This window comes from Heliconius melpomene, chromosome 8 (assembly GCF_056956725.1).
Source record: "Heliconius melpomene rosina isolate 202511_hmr_F chromosome 8, ASM5695672v1, whole genome shotgun sequence".
Lineage (NCBI taxonomy): Eukaryota > Metazoa > Arthropoda > Insecta > Lepidoptera > Nymphalidae > Heliconius > Heliconius melpomene.
In genome coordinates this window covers 10,042,046-10,061,299 of record NC_140396.1, presented here as the reverse complement: position 1 = coordinate 10,061,299, position 19,254 = coordinate 10,042,046, and the positions used below count along the sequence as shown (strand labels likewise).

The following is a 19,254-nucleotide window of genomic DNA, read 5'->3' as shown; positions in this document are numbered from 1 at the left end:
ATCGATGAATCGTTTTTTTTTTTCAGAACAGAGTGTTCTGCTAGTATCAAAATACAAGTTGAAAAATGATTCCGGCTGTTATTTACTGCAATAAAATCGAACGTAGCACGTGTACGCCCCTCGTGTCTTATATTAGGTAAATTAACAGTTTTATGTGAAAAACCTCTTAGCTAAATAAATAGGTAAACTGTATTATGAAGTAAGAGGAGGCCATCGTGGCGCAGCGGCACAAGGGTGTGATTGTAACGCGACGGTTGTGGGTTCGATTCCCACTAGAGGGAGTGAATAATAAAATTAAATAAAGTTTACCAAAAAGGAAAAAGTACATTATTCAAACAAAATGAATCGTAAAATTATCATTGTAAACTAAATCGGCAATTGTTAAGAATAACGCAAGCAGACGCAGATCGGCGACGTAATTCATTACTGCCTCACATGTGATACAGTAGGTGTGATCTAAAATGTTGGACACCTTGATTACGTACAGGTTTGAAATATTTTACAATACATTTATGCTGTAGGTACCTACGTACATAAAAGGAGCGCAGTCCCTTCCACCGTAGATTCTGAAATTGCATGCTGCCTTCTTGGGGCAGTGTAGTAGGTATATTATAAATTATATATATATTTATTCTAAGATAAATTATACCAATATTTTCTATTTTAATATATAGAATAGCCACTGCATAGTTGTGGTACATACATACATACATACATAGTCGGTATATATGTGCGTCAACAATTCCACGGCTACGTGACAAAATAGCTAAATGCACGTCTCGGAGTGTCTCGACGTGCGCCTCGTGTCACGATCCGGCAACTCAGCACAGTGTCTACCGTACAGCGTCCACTATAATTAGTAAGTTAAATAAAATATAATTCGCAAAAAAACTGTAACAAAAAACAAAGAAAGTGACAGTATTAGAAATATAGAATCGATAAGGCCAAGGAAACGGAAGATCTTCGATGATCTTAGAATCTGCTAATCAATTTTGACATGTCCTTTCAGGTCATAGATAGGTATATAATTTATATCTGGGGAACGAGTGCCTTGACACTAAGTGCTCTCATCCCACCTAGCCTGCTCCGCTGTATGTAAAAATGTAAAGTGTTGAACAAATGTAAAATAGTTTAAAATATATTTTTTTGCACCTAGTACTTGCTTCTCGGTAGTCTTCAACTAGCGACTACTCCGCATAGATTACATAGCACTTTATGCTACTTTCGACCGGACGATAGCTTTTCGCTGCAACAGTTCAGAACTAAGAGCTTTTATGTTCTCTTACTACGAAAGAACACACTAGATATTTATACCAAAGGTGGAAAAATATTTTTAAAAAATCCACGCTGTATCCCACACACCTAGTGTTGGGACACTCCTTTCCCCATTTCCCGCCGAATTCTGGTGGAATTGCGTGTTGAGTGCGCGCTCCCTCGTCACCAGAGTAAAGAAATGAAAATGTAAATTTAGTTAAATATTTAATTTTCAGCTCTTTTTGTAGTTCTTTACAACTATAGAGTTATATACATTTATTTTTTTGTTATAATATTATCTATATATATAAAATCGAAAGGTCACTCACTCATCACGAAATCTCAGAAACTACATGTGCTAGGAATCTCAAATTTTGCATAGGAGTTACTTATAGGACGTAGGTGCTCGCTAAGACGGGAATTTGTAATATTCGACTTCTAAGGGGTTGTTTTTGGGGTTGAAAGTTTGTATGAAACTTCGTTACTAATGACATTTGTCTTTGTCATTCGTTACTAAATGCTAGGAGTCTCAAATTTTGCATAGACGTCACTAGGACGTAGTCATGGAGACAGAAATTAATAATAACATAGTTCACGCGGTTGAAACCGCGAGCGGGCCGCTAGTACATTATATAACCTTGTCGTATGTTATATATTTATAAAGTATCTTTGATAATATGAACTTTCTCAATTATTTTATCGAATGCAACGCTTGTTTGTTTTAAGCATGTTATGATTGATTAAGGCGAGGGTCACTCTCGTAAACTATGCTTATTTACACGCCGAGTATTTATTGAATCACCTACTAGTCTACTTTAATCTTTAAAATTAAGAGGCAGCATCATTTTATTGTAAACAAGATGAGGAGGTTGTAGGTTGGATTCTCACACGTGGGAATGAATAATTTTAATTTCTCTGCTTTGGTAATAAGAAAGCGGATGAATAATGAGATGCGAAGTATCTCAACATCTTACCCCAAGAATACCTCTGCCCATCCTGCTATACCCACAGCGTAAAACTACAGAAAACATACAAAACTTATTGTAATTTGTATAATATAATTATGTAACTGATTATTAAGTCTCTAATTATGTTGCTTATTAAAAAAACATTTTAAAAATTACATTGGACATAATATGTACATACATAATTTTGCAGTTTCATACAACTTTTTGTTTAGTCGAGTTAAAAGGAAGAACTTATTATAGACAACTCCTTGTTTATTAAAAAAATATATAATTTTAACACTTTGCCAGAGCAAACAGAGCGAGGAAATGAATATAATTAATGCTTTCGAGTGGGAATCGAACACACAACCGTCGCAATATAACTAAAAAGATTTCCTTAAATTATTATAATATTAAATTTCCATTTATAGTAGTTCTAAGTGTGACCCCGCATTGAACCCATGGTCTACGACTGACTGACTCTACATCGCCGATAACAAACGGCAAGCTAGCAACATTGGGAGCCGCGCACGCCTCGAACTAGTCAACTAGCATTATCTGCCAGTGACCTGCAGTGCCTGCGCAGGTCGTTTTGTCGAATAGTACGCTGTTACTAGTAGGTGAAAAGCAATAGTCCTTTTCAATAATATAATAGTATATATTGATGTAACTTTTTTTGTGAACCGTTTTGAATAAAACGAACACTGTGTTTGGACGAAAACGCGGTGTTGAGCGCCACTCAACACGCAATGCCTCCAGAATACGGCGGATAGGGATTGGAGGATTGAACACTAGGTTCCTCTCTGCCTATCCTGCTGTGTGCCAGTTACAGCGTGAAGCTGATGCTGTGTTTAGAGTAATTTGCCAAAATATAATATTCTAAATTGCACTGAAATCGGTTTAGCCGGTTATAATATTAGCGTGCACAGACAAACTGACAAAAATTAAAAAAAAAATTGTTTTCGGTTCTATTAGCGTGAAGGCAAAAAAATATACTATCCCTAATTCTATTCAAAGCAGTTGCCTTGTTAGTATTCTAAATCGTAATATAATTTACAGCTGCCCTTAAATTACCTGACTATCAGATTAACTGGTGGCTATACTGTGTAATTGCGACAAACTAATTTACTTAACAAGCACAGGATATAGTTAGTATAATGAAGATAATAAATTTGAGGCCCTCGTGGAGCCCTGTGACTTCCCTCCGAATTTTGGAGACATTGCGTGTTGAGTAGCGGGACTCGACGCCGCGCTTCGCAACGAAACCAGAGCGAAGAAATGGAAATAGAAATTTAGATAAATATTTCATTTCCTCGAGTGGGAATCGAACCCACAAACGTCGCATTACAAATTTACAATCACACCCTTGTGCCGCTGCGCCGCGACGATCTTTTGGTGATTTTTGTAAAATTCTTTTTTGTAATGCTCGTGAGGTATCAAAAAAAAATAGATAGTAACTAAAGAAGAAAAAGTAACGTAATACAACGACGCACCAATAAATGGTATTATTCATCCAGCAAATCACATGTTTACATTGTCATTATAATGAGAGGTCGATCTTTTCTCAACAAATCTAAACACATTGTGAAATTCTTTATCTCCAAAACAAAGGCAGGCCGTTTATCGCTGGTATTAGCGCGGGGTCAAGGTGGCTGGTGGCACGTGTATATAACAATGCCTTGGGGGTAGTGACCCCAGCGACCCCAGACTGCGATTCTTGTAAAATATTGCTAAAGGTATTTTTTTACTTGAGATTTGAGAGGATATGTTTTTTTTTGCTTCACATTCTATACCACATTAGGAGAGGCAACTTAGTGCCAAAACACTTCGGTCCTCACGCACGCCACGCACGCCCAACATTCGAGACATTGCGTCTGGAGTCTCGCGCTGTCTTGTTACCAAAGCGAGGAAATGGAGATCGGATGAATTCCCCTTAGTGGAAATCGATCTTACAACCGTCGCGCTTACAAGGTCTCGTGTATTATAAAAAGTGCTCAAGACACGTCATATTTATTAATACTAATTCGGACGTACTCGTAGGTGTATGACATTCAATATTTTGTTTAGATAAAAAGTTCTTACACTGACTGAGAAATCTCGTATAGTATTAGTATTGGGTTATATAATTGAAGAATTTATTTATATGTATATCAGGCATGGGAGCTCAATGATTTAGAGAGAGATATAAGGCTAGAGTGCTGCGTTGTGTTCCGCCCAGATGGAGAACTAAATGCTACTAGCTTTCTCTACATACCGTACGCATGACCCGAAAAAATATTATTTATAATGTGGTTTGTAAATGATTAATATTAGAATTAATTATTATGGTGACGAAGCTGTCGTAACGCAGTGGCCCGTAATCTATATATATAAAAGGACTTGTCCTCACTGACTGAGGTAAGACGCACGCACAGCCGATAGCGCTGATTGTAGAAACGTGAAATTTAGACAGATGTTTACTTTCGTAATCTGGACATCCACTAAGAAGGGATTTTGAAAAATTTTTACCCTAAAGGGGTGAAAAAGAGGATCAAAGTTTGTATGGAAAAAAAATTAAATCGGCACCAATTTTTATAAAATTTGAAATTTACATTTTAAAAAGTATTTAATTGAACACGTGTTTCATCGTTTTCTAGAATTCTCCCCCTAAGGGTGCAAATAAGGGGTTGAAAGTTTGTATAGAATCTTTTTTAAATTGGCACCAATTTTTATAAAATTTGAAATTTAGACTCTTAAAAGTATTTAATTGAACACATATTTCATGGTTTTCTAGAATTCTTCCCCTAAGGGTGCAAATAAGGGGTTGAAAGTTTGTATGGAAAAATCTTTAAAACGCCACCGATTATTATAAAATTTTTAATTTAGACTCTTAAAAATATTTAATTGAACATATGTTTCATGGTTTTCTAGAATTCACCCCCTAAGGGTGCAAATAAGGGGTTGAAAGTTTGTATGGAAATATCTTTAAATCGCCACCGATTTTTATAAAATTTGAAATTTAGACTCTTAAAAATATTTCATTGAACACATGTTTCATGGGTTATTAGAATTCACCCTTAAATACGCAAGCGAAGCTGCGCGCGTCCGCTAGTCTGTCTATAAACGCGACGGTTGTGGCTTTGATTCCCACTCGGTGAAATTAGTTATTTACTGCAGTTTTTCAATTAGTAGTACGTCTGTATACACATTAAAAATGCATACTAATATGTAACAAAAACCACTTAGGTACTTTATAACTAGCTTACATAAAAAATAAATATACCTTTTGAATACGTAAGCTACTAGTCAATATGTATTTGAATCTGCATCATCCTGATAAATATAAACAGATCACGTCACCGCAGTCATGTTGGCGTTATCGTCATAAAAAAAATGTGATACATAGGGCGTTGCTCTCACCAGCATAATCTTAGAAGCGAAATACTACCTACATCGAAATTACAAGAATTTTATTGTAACATTTTCATACGCAATAGATCTAAGTAAATGTAAACATATTATTGTAAGTACATATTTTTCTAACGCCGATTCTGACGTCACCTTGGTGTTATCGGGGAGAAAAAACAGATTTACATTTTATCATACACTAACTTTTACTCGCTTTTTCAGCTTCACACTCTACGCGAGATATAACGGAATAAATTTAGGTAGGCATAGGGAACCTGGGGACCACTAGGTCAATATTGCGATCAGATTGAGCCACTTCTGTCCACTTATTAAATAACATGATACATTCTAAGTCCAAAAGGTAACTTGGACCGTGCACGTGCGCTTATAGAACTTATATAACACTAGCGGCCCGTTCGCGGTTACACCCGCGTGAACTATGTTATTATTAATTTCTGTCTCCATGACTACGTCCTAGTGACGTCTATGCAAAATTTGAGATTTCTAGCATTTGTAGTAACGAAGTTTCATACAAACTTTCGACCCCAAAAACAACCCCTTAGAAATTGAATATTACAAATTCCCGTCTTAGTGAACACCTACGTCCTATAAGTAACTCCTATGCAAAATTTGAGATTCCTAGCACATGTACTTTCTGAAATTTCGTGATGAGTGAGTGACCTTTCGATTTTATATATATACTAGCGGCCCGCTCGCGGTTTCACCCGCGTAAACTATGTTATTATTAGTTTCTGTCTCCATGACTACGTCTTAGTGACGTCTATGCAAAATTTGAGACTCATTTGTAGTAATGAAGTTTCATACAAACTTTCGACCCCAAAAACAACCCCTTAGCAGTCGAATATTGCAAATTCCCGTCTTAGCGAGCACCTGCGTCCTATAAGTAACTCCTATGCAAAATTTGAGATTTCTAGCACATGTAGTTTCTGAGATTTCGTGATGAGTGAGTGACCTTTCGATTTTATATATATAGAAGATATTTTAGTCCATTTTTTTAAGTTTATTCAAACTATATGTTTATTTTTATAATAACTAGATATATACTAGGTACTGACTCAACAAAAAGAGAAATACGAAATAATATATTGTAAAATTTGTTTGATTTCATTACATATGTAAATACTACATACATTGACATAAATTGGGTTATTGACTTATCTTAGCTGGTTGACGCTTGACCGAGTGAGCAGTTGCGAACACGTGGTGAGGTCAATGACTTTGTATTTAGAAGCTCAATTCGCAATTCGCCTATCACCTAGTCGCAGGTTACTAGGTGAAAGGGAATTGAATTTTGTTAGTATCTAAATAGAAGACAAATGGAGACCGTCGTGGCTGCTCGACGGTTGTGGGTTTTCTCACTGATAACTAATAAATAAACATTTGTTAATCTAAAGCTATCTATCTATACCTTTCATACTAAAAACTGAAGAATTTATTTGGAATTTATACAAAAATTTCCTTATGACAGTCCATTTATAGAAGAAATCTCTAGGCTATTATAACATTACACTCATCGTGTAATCCTCCACCTGCGCTCTGGGCTAACTACTACACATATCAACCTAATGAAATTAGGGCATAATTTAAGTTAAAACCTTACATTTTGAGGTCAATTTAATTTCTTTATATTAGTTGTTATTGGAAAATGAGGCGGAACACAAATATTAAAGTCTCAATTACTTACTTAGCTTATAAAGCGTTTGACCTATTTTTGAGTATTTTTCTCTCTTTTTATAAATTACGATACATTATGCTTCACTCGGCTTATTTAGAATGTATTGTCTTACAATCACTTAGGCTTTCAAATATAATATATTGAATATGAATGGTCGCTGATACGATGTATTTATATTATACTTTTCCTTATCCGCATAACAATAAAGATATTTATAGCAAATATCTTAACTTTTTTAGCTTCCCGCTGTATTCCGCATGTAGCAACTTAGACAGATCGAACTACGGAACGTAGTGTTGACACACGCCGCACGCCACTCCGTTCCCTTTAGGGCACTTCCGTTTCTCACTTTCCGACGAAATCTGGCATGGTATTACGGTTGAGTGGAAGGAGTTAACGCCGCGCTTTACCTCGTTACCAGAGCGAAGAAATGAAAATATAAAAATTTAATTTCTTCGAATGGGAATTTATGATCACTTTTGTGTATATATAAATAAAACTTATCTTAAATCATTCAGTTTAGTAGCAGAAACCGCCTCAAAATCCGTCGGGTACTTTAAAACATTTAATCGTACATTTGTGGAAAATATACGTTTTATGATATATAAAAAATATTTCTTTATTTTCGGTATGTAATTTCAAATAGTTATAGTCTATACCTAACAAACCTTACGAGTAATTCCATAAAATTTCGCCGAATTCTAGAGGAATTAGGTGCTGAGTGGCCCAACTCAACGCCGCGCTTTGTCTCAACATCAGAGCGAAGAAATGGAAATATAAATTGAAAAAAAATATTTAATTTCCTCGAGTAGGGATCGAACCCATAACCAGTCGTGTTTAAAGTCACACCTGCCCCTACGCCACGACTGGCCTCAACACTGTACATTGTAACAATTAATGAAAGAGACGCAATCGGCGAAACCAAAGCTTGTATCACAAGTAATGGATTTCCAAAAAACGATCCCTCTAGCTCGTTTTACAGTCGCGTCGGTGTAATGTTCATCATATTGGGTTGCAGATACAATATAAAGTAGTGTGAAATTATATACATTTTTAACAGTGCTACAAAAACACCGAAATACAACATATATCATACACATATTTATGTCTACATTATTATAACATTTATAACTATCTTCTTTTCGAGACGTAATTTATATGGTAGGTATACAAACAATAATTCATCTATATATATAAAATCGAAAGGTCACTCACTCATCACGAAATCTCAGAAACTACAAGTGCTAGGAATCTCAAATTTTGCATAGGAGTTACTCATAGGACGTAGGTGCTCGCTAAGACGGGAATTTGCAATATTCGACTTCTAAGGGGTTGTTTTTGGGGTCGAAAGTTTGTATGAAACTTCGTTACTACAAATGCTAAGAGTCTCAAATTTTGCATAGACGTCACTAGGACGTAGTCATGGAGACAGAAATTAATAATAACATAGTTCACGCGGGGAAAACCGCGAGCGGGCCGCTAGTATTTGATAATTCCAATAAATAATCAGTGTTATTGAAGAAAGTGGTATTTTTGTAATTACCAATAATATTTATCAATGCATATAGCTCGTAGCTCACAACTACGCATTGGCCCTTTAACCTGACGATAGATTGATTTGATTCACCTTCAGTCTACGTGCACCCGAAAACTGAAGCTTATATAACACATTCGAATCCGGGTCACACGGTTCATACGAGTTAAGCGTTCGGTATTACGTTTTAAATTATTGTAGTTTGCTTAATTTTTACATACTTAACAATGATCAATACAAAAATAAAAATCCGGCAGGAAAAAATAATGGCTTCTACATAAAATAACATACATTTAGACGGTAACTTCGTACGGCACACTTAGTTAAAGTCTAAATTAATTGTATTCTTTTATATTAAACTACAACATTTTTATCATCATTATCACCACCAGCCCGTCTTCGTCCACTGATGATCCTCTGTTACATTGATTCCAATAATTATCATACATTTTACATTAGTCGTCACCCAAAGTAACTGGGGGAAACTAGGATATATCTAGAAGTATATTTTTTAATTGTTAACCTATTTGTTATACAGGTACTCTCGGATTAGAGGATGGAGGACGAGGTGACGTTCCTGTTCCAGCTGGGCGTGCTGCGCGACGCCGTGTCCGCGCCCGCGCACCGCCTCACGCTCGCGCACCTCAAGGAGCTGGCCGTCAAGTTTGTGCATGAAAAGGTACATATGCGTTTTGCGCCGCAGGGTCTGACTGATCTGGACTGTAAAAAATTAATGGGACATATTCGTAGAAGTTGTTTAAAGGATTTACATATATTTCATGAATATATCACTGACATAGTGTTCAAGTCTTCATTGCAACTTTAAACGAAATTTAAACAGTAAAATTACTTTTTATGTGAATTATCTAAAGATGACGGACGTAGGTGCATATATCACTGCAGATAAGGTATTGTTTCATCAATTTATTTTTACAAGTTGTGTAAATAAGTAGATATCAAGTATTTTAAAGTATTAACAAGAGATGAGAGATGCTGGTTCTAAATAATATAGGTTTTTGTATTCTAAGGCTTTTCTTTCCCCTTCCAGATTCCCGACAACGGCCTGAACCGTCTGTCAGACCGCATCCTGCTGTTCCGGCACGACTACTGCTCGCCGAACGTGCTGCAGCTCGTCAGCTCCGCCACAGACGTCACTGATGAGACGCTTGTTGAGATCGTCCTCACCGCTAACCGTATGTATTACGTATTTTATATACTGCGTCTAGATGTGGTTATAAATTTATTTTTGTTAGAAATTAATCGACTTTAAGTGAAAAATATTCGCGTATTTAGATTATCAAACTTACACGTTACAACTATAGCGTGTAAGTTGTTTGTATGTAATTTATAAATCTAATATATATATATATATATATATATATATATACAGGGTGTCCCAGGAGTCAACGATAAAACGAAACCAGGTGATAGACCAAGTCATGACAGTTATGAGAAAAATATAAAAAAAAATCTTTGTCATGTATTTTTCATATTATATTGATTTTAAAAAATATCGGAAAAACCGACACCCTGTGATGGTTTTTCAAGTCCCAGGACTACAAATATTACTCTTTCTTCATTTTTTTTTCTGTAATGTAATCATGAGTAACCCTTCTGTGAATTACAGTTTAAGATTTAAACATACCTACATCAGTTTTCAATAAAATGTGGTGTTTTTGCCAAACATTAAATTCAAAATATTTACTACACCCAACTTTAACCGACTGTACTATAAAAAAAATGTACTACACTGTTTTTGCAAGTAACTTTAAAAGTTGGCGCATTTAATCTGGATTCCGAAATGGTACGATACTTGATGGATTACTTCTTTGTTGAAGAGAGAAAAATCGTTATACACGATAATCGGGATGACGTTCAGCTTTTTGGTATCTTTTCCGATACATTCTAGCTGCAGCATTTGCGTTACATAACCATTCTCCATGAATGAAATGCATATTGGCAATGTGTTAAAGACCGAGTATATGGCCTGCGAGACCCCGGACTCGAGCACTGTCCTTATAAGTCCTGGGTCATCCCCTAAGTTGGAAAAGTTCAGGTACCTTGGATCCGTCATGCACGAGTCTGGAGGCATCGATCACGATCTCTATAAGACGGATAAGAGTTTGGACGGTATCCTGCGATCACAGACCACACCAGTGACCTCCCTAAATTAAACACTTAGCCCAGGCAACGCTTATCCAACTTAGTGGTATAGTATGAGTATGACCGACGCGAACGGACAGATGACTTTGATGATTTTGTAAATTTTTATATATTTTCGAATTACTATTATTTTTTATGCAATTATTTGCTGCTTATAATTAATTTATCTCAGTTCGGTTATCTATACCGATGTTATACACTTAAAATATCGTAATTTTAATCATTTGGGATTTTATTTAATATTGTTCGCAAAAATTAATAATTATTTAATATAGAAAAAAGTTTAGTACGCGGGCACGGCAAAGTTCAGGTACTTTTTCTAATATTAAGAATTTCTTTTAGTTACTTTTACTTCTTTTGTTTGTTCATTTCGGTTACTCAGATATTTTTTCTAATAATAAATCTCCATTTATTATTATCTTTTAACTTATTTTAATTATTTAGGTTTATATTTTCGCGGGCGTAGCCGCGTCCGGGCCCAGTAGTATATATATATATAATCAAGCATATTTTTTGCTTACTTTACATTTGGGAGCAATCATGGCGCAGAGGTACAAAGTGTGACTGTAAACGCGACTGGTTGTGGGTTCGATCCCCACTAGAGGAAATGCCTCTAGAAATTCGGTGGAAAGCGGGGAACGGAGTGTCTTAACACTAGATTCCCTCTGCCTACCTTGTTGTGTGCGGGGTACAGCGTGAGGCTGATTTAATTTTAAATTCATAGTATTTGTTTCTCCTCCAGCACTGCTATGCGACGGCGTGGAGCAACCGCCGGCGCCGCGGCCGCACGCGCTGGCCGTGCACTCGTACAAGGCGCCCACGTTCTGCGACTTTTGCGGGGAAATGCTGTTCGGGTTGGTGCGCCAAGGACTCAAATGTGAAGGTAATCATTAAATATTATAATACAAGAAACTTTTTTCACTAAGTATTCTAATTATATAATATTTTAATTATATTAGTAAAAAAAACAGCAAACCACGAACTAAAAACAATACAAATGCAATTGTTCATTAGGAGTAACAGTCGGGACCTTTCCTTCAGGAATTTACCAATTTAATTTTTACAAGTTTTTCTTATGAAGCTTTAATTGTTAGAATAGGCCCCGACTGTTAATTCGTCAGTCAGCCGGGTTTTATGTTTTTGTTTTTATAAAAAAAAATATTTCACCTTCAAACAATAAGTAGGAAAATGACTAAGAATTCTTGTATAGTGTATACCCTGCATAGGGGCAGAGGGCAAGGTGACCTCCGATTAGCTTGAATATTTTCATGATGTGAATCTTGAAGCTTGCCTTTTTTCAAAACTATTTTAAAATTTACTTTAAATATATAGGTTGCGGCCTGAATTACCACAAAAGGTGCGCAGTGAAGGTGCCATCCAACTGCGAGTCGCCGGTGGTCGCGAGTTCAATCAGCGGGGGAGCCGGGGGGGCTACAGGCAGCGTCGGGGGACGAAGGCCTAGCGGCGCGCCCCGCAGCCCCTCGCGCTCGTCGGCCCACTCGCACGATGATGACTCGCTGGTAAGGAAATTGGCTCAGCTTGTGTCTGGGAATAGGGACTAGTGGTTTCGGCCAACCATTCTGACCACTAGCACGGAGCTCGAGCAAAATGTATGTCTTTGTGATCAGTATGCTTGGACTATTTTCAAGTGGCACGGATTCAAATCCTGCTATGTTTTTTTAAATTTTTCTTTCCTTATTTTGAAACAACACTTTATTAACGTTATTTTTTATTATTTTTTTCTAAAATTTTCATGACTTGATATCTTACATGTTTATATTGGCTTAAAATTGTTAGTGTATAAACAAATATTCGTTAAAAATAACTTTATTAAAGAAAATAAAATAATTAAAAAGAAGATGTTTGAACATATTAATATGTTAATGATTATATGTTCGATTATTTAATGTCACATTTTTTATAGTTAATTTTAGTAACAAGGAGGAGTAAGTGGCAAAACTTATGAAAAATAAAAGTGAAACTAAATAAGTTGTAGTTGTATAATATTTAATAATTTAAACATTATGTTAATTTTTACTACTATTAATAGTATTTAGATTTTTGACTATATTGTTATATCCGTTCATTCAGATCTGATATATACCAATAAAAAAAAGTTAAATACGTTCTAAAATAAAATAAATAAAAACGTTGTTTATCACCATTTACTGTAGAAATGCGTATTATAGATTGACACAATTAATAAGTAAATTTAATATAGAAATAAGATATTTACTTAACTTAACTTTACTTAACTTACTTAATTAAAATAAACTACAAAGTAACAAATTAACGAATACTAATTATAACGAATAATTAATTATGTGTTAAATATTATACAAAATAATGATAAGTCAAATATATTTTTTATCTGTGGTCACAAAAATCTAATTATTATAAATCATATTATATTTACACTGAAGTGAATAAATTAAAATAATATTCAATAAATACTATGTATATTTAAATATTTTTCTGATTTAAATAATTTTAATAATCAAGGTTGTTTTAGACATTCCATTTTTTTATTATTACTTTATGAGTTTTATTGACTCAATTTTTTTACAATATTTTACAAAACAAGTTTTCAATAATTTCCTTTATTAAAAATATTATACTAAAACTATTTTCAACAGATAATAAAGAGAGTTTAGATGTTGACATTTGAAAGATAATGTATATATATTATTTGTTAAAAGCAGTTTAAGTTGAAAATATGAAAAATATATACATATATTCCAGATTATAGTTAAGTTTTTTTAACAATAACGCACAAGGGTGGTGGGTATCAGGAGCATTGTAACGCTTCAATTTATTTTGTTAATAAAATTTTGATAGTAACTTTTGGCCTTTTATTTCGAATTCCTTGGTACCCATCATCCAGTGCTATTTATTAACTTTAAATAATCTAAAGACAATCATATAAATTCATGAAGTATAAGAATATTTTGATATTTTTTTAAATATATTTTTATATTTACAAGCTTTTTGCGTTTTGCAAATAGAGATGTTACTTTTACACTTTCTTTTTTTATACCTCTTGGATATTTTTAAGATATATCAATATTTCTCCTGGGTTACGAATTTAAAAACGTTGCACTGATTGAGACTGGTACCTAAACCTAAACAATATACTTGAATAAAAAAGTAAATATTAGATCGAATTAGGTATGTACATATATAAGGGACCTATTCTTCAACCAATTATATCTTCACATGGAGCCCTGTACAATCTAAATTGGTCCCAATTGTTATTCGGAATGAACTTTTGTTTTTTTTTATTTTTAGTCTTATATAGTCATTGTTTTTTATAACATTTTTTTATAATTTGTAATTAATATAAAATTCTAAGATAAGTATTAAAACTAATAATAATGAATATATTCTTAATTGGTTAGTCAGTTCTCTTGCAACATTCTGAGAAATTAGTATTGATCAAATAATTTCCATGGGTCTATATCTGTGGCCATATATGCATTTTTTTATACCCAAATTTTTGAATACTTTGCTTATCTATATAATATTCACATAACACACAATGAAAGAAAACATATTTTTTTAATTCCCTTATAACAGGCAAGCACAATTGGAGTATCGAGCTCTCGCGGGGGAATCCCCCATACATTCCAAGTGCACACATACACACGTCCCACAGTTTGTCGTTTGTGCAAGAAATTACTGCGAGGATTATTCAAGCAAGGGTTGCAATGTGGAGACTGTCATTACAACGCGCACCGCAAGTGTTTGCCCGCCGTGCCCAGAGATTGTGGTGGGGAGGTGCGAGACCATCACGGTGAGTGGTGGAAGGTGCCAGATCGTCACGGTATTCATTTTTGTTGCAATTATTGATAATTTTAATAGATTTTTTTATTTTGCAACAGTAATGACTCGTGATTGCAAATGTAAATCTAACGTTAACGTAAACTTTGACAGATCTATCAAATTATATAGTTCCAAAATATTGGGACTTAAATAACATATACCACAGAATCAACATAGTCTCTGCAATAATAAACAATTAAAAAGCAGAATAAGAATAACTGGTATAACTGGAATTATTTTGTTACATTATAAAAAAAATTAAACAGCAAGTTGCACTGTTTTAATGCCCTTTAACTTAAACTGCAATAATTCTTATTCTATTCCATAATAAATATAACATATCTTTTTTTGTTTTGTTATTCTTATATTGGTGTAATAAAGCCTTTAATAATAAATGTGACAGGAGAGAACCACGACAGCTGTAGCACGAGTAGCGAAGTGTCTGAGCCGCGCGCGCCCCACGACGACGACTCCGACGACGACCACGACACCGAGGTGACCACTAGCACCACCACCAACACTACACTACCATGCCACTACCCATACCACTATAAGATCACTGTTCGAAAGCTTACATACAAAAAGATTATACAACGTAATGTAACAAGACCGATTACCTGCTGGCTGTAAAATAAACTGTTTTCAGTTTTCTTTTTACAGATATGTTATTTATTTATTTATTTATTTATACTTTATTGTACACCACAAACAGCAGAAAACAAAGTTACAAACTACATCTAGTACTTATAAGCTAATAACATAGTGTGAAGTACAAAGGCGGTCTTATCGCTAATTAGCGATTTCTTCCAGACAACCTTGAGGTTAGGAGACATAAAATTTAAAACAAATAGTGGGTGGTGCAAATAAATAAACATACGTAATTAATATTTTATCCTAATACATAAACTTAATACATAAATATTTATAAAATAGTACAATATATAAAGTAGTATAATAGACTAATACATAATAATATACATATATAATATATATTGATGTCATATAATAACAAAATATATATTAAGTAAATAGAATAATCAAACGTCTTTATAAAGAATAGGTCTTAAGATAATATTCTTTAACAGATTTTTTAAATATACGTAAAGATTTGGAACGTCTAATAGGAAGTGGCAAGTCGTTCCAAAGATTTATCGCTCGTACCACGAACGAGTTCTCATAAAACTTACTTGTGTAAGTAGGGAATCTTAAAGAGAGATTCTTAGTAGATCTCATCCTACTTGTATGCGCTCCTAAAAATTCAAAAGTTTCCCTTAAATAAGGCGGAGACTTATGGGTAAATAACACACAGTACAGAATTGAAAGTATACGTAGATTCCGGTGACAACGGATAGGGAGCCACTTGAGCTTCAAACGAAATTCGGAAACATGGTCATACTTGCGTAAGTTAAATATGAACCGAATAGCAAGATTTTGAAGTCGTTCAAGTTTGTTTACATAGTTTTATTCGGTTAAGTTAGGATAGCTTGCGTCCGCATAGTCGAGAATTGAGAGAAGAAGAGAATTTGCTAACATAACTTTGGTGGGAATAGGTAAAACAGAACGAAGACGTCGGAGAGAGCCTAAGGTACGGAGAATTTTTTTGCTTACATTTGTCATCTGTACGGACCATGATAGCGTTTGGTCTAGATGAATTCCAAGATCTTTGACTGTACTGTAATATGGGATAACAGTGTTATTGTAGGTTATCGATGGCAGATAATCACAGTTAACCCGTGCAATCATGTTGTATAATCATTTTAAAAAAGTTAATTTTCTATCTATTGTCTATTTGTAAAAGTCTAATTACCTAACACCGGAGATTTGCAACTTCTAAGTCACTTTTTGATTCTCTATTACTTATAAAAATAACATAATGCGTGTGATGGTGTTTCCAGCAACCAACTCTCAAGCCCGAGGAGGACGAGGAGCCGCAACGCGACGTCAACTCCGAGCACGCCGCCAGCAGACCCAGCAGGTAACTAACTATACGACAATTTAAATGTACTTTAAATATTTTGTCATTTATACTATGTACTCGTAATAATGTAATCCAACTCTTTCAGTAAGATATCGAAAGTTATGCTCAACTAAATTTAACGTCGAAATCCCGCTAACACGATTTTGATATGTGTTTAGGATTATCATACCTTAAAAATAAAAAAATGTTTTTATTCAATTATAAAACGCTTCAAAACAAGAATTAATCATAGGAAAATCTAATTTAAAGAAAACCAACTTCAAAAATATACTTATAATTATGCAAAAAAATACTGAATAATAGTTTAATAACTTTAAAGTGATGATAGTTAAAGAATAACGAATTTATTGATGCTTATATACCGTTTCAGTTCGTCTTCATCCCCAAGTGCAAACATCCCCCTAATGAGGATAGTTCAGTCTGTGAAGCATACAAAAAAGAAAGACGGACAATGGCTGAAAGAAGGATGGCTCGTGCACTTCACTAATAAAGATAAAACTGTGAGTTACAGATAATTATGTTGGGAACCCAGTGTTAATACACTTCCGTACCCATTAAAACATTCCATTTTATCTATCTTTCAGCCTGATGCTGTGTCCTCTTCCTGCTATACTCCTTCCTTCCATCCTATACTCCTGCACACAGGAGGATAGACAGAGGGAACCTAGTGTTAAGACTCTCCGTACCCCCTTTTTCGCCGAATTCCGTAGGCATTGCTTGTGACGCGGAACTCAACGCTGCGTTTTACCTTGGCACCAGAGCGAAGACATGAAGATATTAAATATTTCATTTCCTCTATTGGAAATCGAACCCACAACCAGTCACACTTTGTGCCCCTGCGTCACAGCTGGGCTCAAGACATTTCTGTTCCCGACTTTCCGTCGTATTCTGAAGGCATTGCGTGTTGAGTGGCGAAACTCAACGCCACACTTTGCCTCGTTACTGTACATAACTTTACCTCAAATAAAATAACTTTCCACAGATTAAACGTCACTACTGGCGCCTCGACAGTAAATCAGTGACATTATTCACATCCGAACACGGAACAAAGTATTACAAGGAAATACCACTTAATGAAATACTTGCGGTCGATACAGCTCGGACGCCGCAGTCTGGTTAGTGTCTAAGCTCTCTGTTTTCTGTTATTTATTGTGGTTAATGGAGACTTGTCAGTTTTAAAAAAATCGGGACTTGAATTTGAATTATTTCCAAATAAATATCTAGTACTTCAGCGGAACTTAGAAAATACCTTTTGCTCAGGCATCGTATAACTAATAGTATAAAAAAATTATACAAAAACAAAAGTTTAATGTTTAATTACATATTTAATGAAAAAAATGAAATTGACGTAAATTGTATCTACACAAAAAGAAAAATCCAATTACATAGGAATCAATTAAAGTCAAGTTATAAGAATAGATTTTCTATCCACAAATAAAATAAAAAAAACCTGAAAAGTTTCAAAGTTCTAGTTCTGTTTACATGAAATATGAAAAAAATATATACCAACATTTACAGATGTGATGCACTGTTTCGAGCTACGCACCGCAAACGTGGACTACCTAGTGGGCGTGGACCCCTCGTGTGCTGGGGGGTCGGGGGGCTCAAGTAACGGGGGTGCAGCCGCCGCCAACCCCCTGCCGCCCCCTGACTCGGGGGTTGGAGCGTATCTCGCGAGGTCGTGGGAGACGGCGCTGAGACATGCATTAATGCCTCATACGCATTCTGGTAAGAATTCTTTTAATATACTGTGGTGTGGTAATGAGGTTGAATTTTTGGGACTGCTTGATATGGGGATTCAGGTGATTTAGCTAAACCCCCAGCCCCAGATTTAGGTGGGCGCTATTGAGGAAAATCGTGGAGAAACAGAGTTTTAAACTACAAACTGCAACACAGTTCCCACTAATGTGGCCATTATCGAACAAATTTAAGTGTTATTTTAGCTCCTAATAAAGATTTTTATTATTATTTTTATTAAACTTGCTTTGTTATCTCATATGCATACTGGTGTCATTGTTGTTTTGGTGTTAGGTTAGTTATAGTCTATTTCATTTGGGCTTGAGATAAAATGTAAACAAAGGAAACAAAAGTTCTCTAACTTTTGTTTCAGTTTTTTTTGTTTGTGTGTCGTCTGTAACCATCACTCTAATAAAAGCTATTTTTTTATATTTTGTTACTTTGAGTTAGATTATATGAAATATAAAACTTGCACAATAATTTATTATTATTAAAATGGATTAAAAGTTTGAAAATGAGGTGCTTTATAGGTACTTTAACATGTAATTTATTTATTAAACAAATAGTTAGAAGCCAGTTGTGCCGCAGGCGCCGTGTGACTGTAAACGCGACAGGTTGTGGGTTTGATTCCCACTCGAGAAAATTATTAATATTTTTATTTCATCATTTTGGTGTTAAATCACAGTGCGGAGTTGAGTTCCGCCACTCAACAAGCAATGCTTCCAGAGTTTGGCGG

General features: G+C 34.9%; 1 protein-coding gene across 3 annotated transcripts in view; it reads left to right on the top strand.

The window, feature by feature from the left end:
- The window catches only part of PKD (serine/threonine-protein kinase D3), a 56,629-nt gene that overhangs the window by 29,668 nt on the left and 7,707 nt on the right, over window positions 1-19,254 (top strand). For all 3 annotated transcript variants that reach the window (XM_085189712.1, XM_085189714.1, XM_085189713.1), the window contains 10 exons: window positions 9,357-9,497; window positions 9,867-10,011; window positions 11,724-11,864; window positions 12,314-12,501; window positions 14,558-14,774; window positions 15,207-15,298; window positions 16,699-16,778; window positions 17,152-17,281; window positions 17,764-17,896; window positions 18,300-18,509. In XM_085189712.1, the coding sequence (XP_085045838.1) occupies window positions 9,375-9,497; window positions 9,867-10,011; window positions 11,724-11,864; window positions 12,314-12,501; window positions 14,558-14,774; window positions 15,207-15,298; window positions 16,699-16,778; window positions 17,152-17,281; window positions 17,764-17,896; window positions 18,300-18,509 (1,459 nt within the window). In that variant the 5' untranslated portion in view covers window positions 9,357-9,374. The remainder of the gene's footprint in view (window positions 1-9,356; window positions 9,498-9,866; window positions 10,012-11,723; window positions 11,865-12,313; window positions 12,502-14,557; window positions 14,775-15,206; window positions 15,299-16,698; window positions 16,779-17,151; window positions 17,282-17,763; window positions 17,897-18,299; window positions 18,510-19,254) is intronic.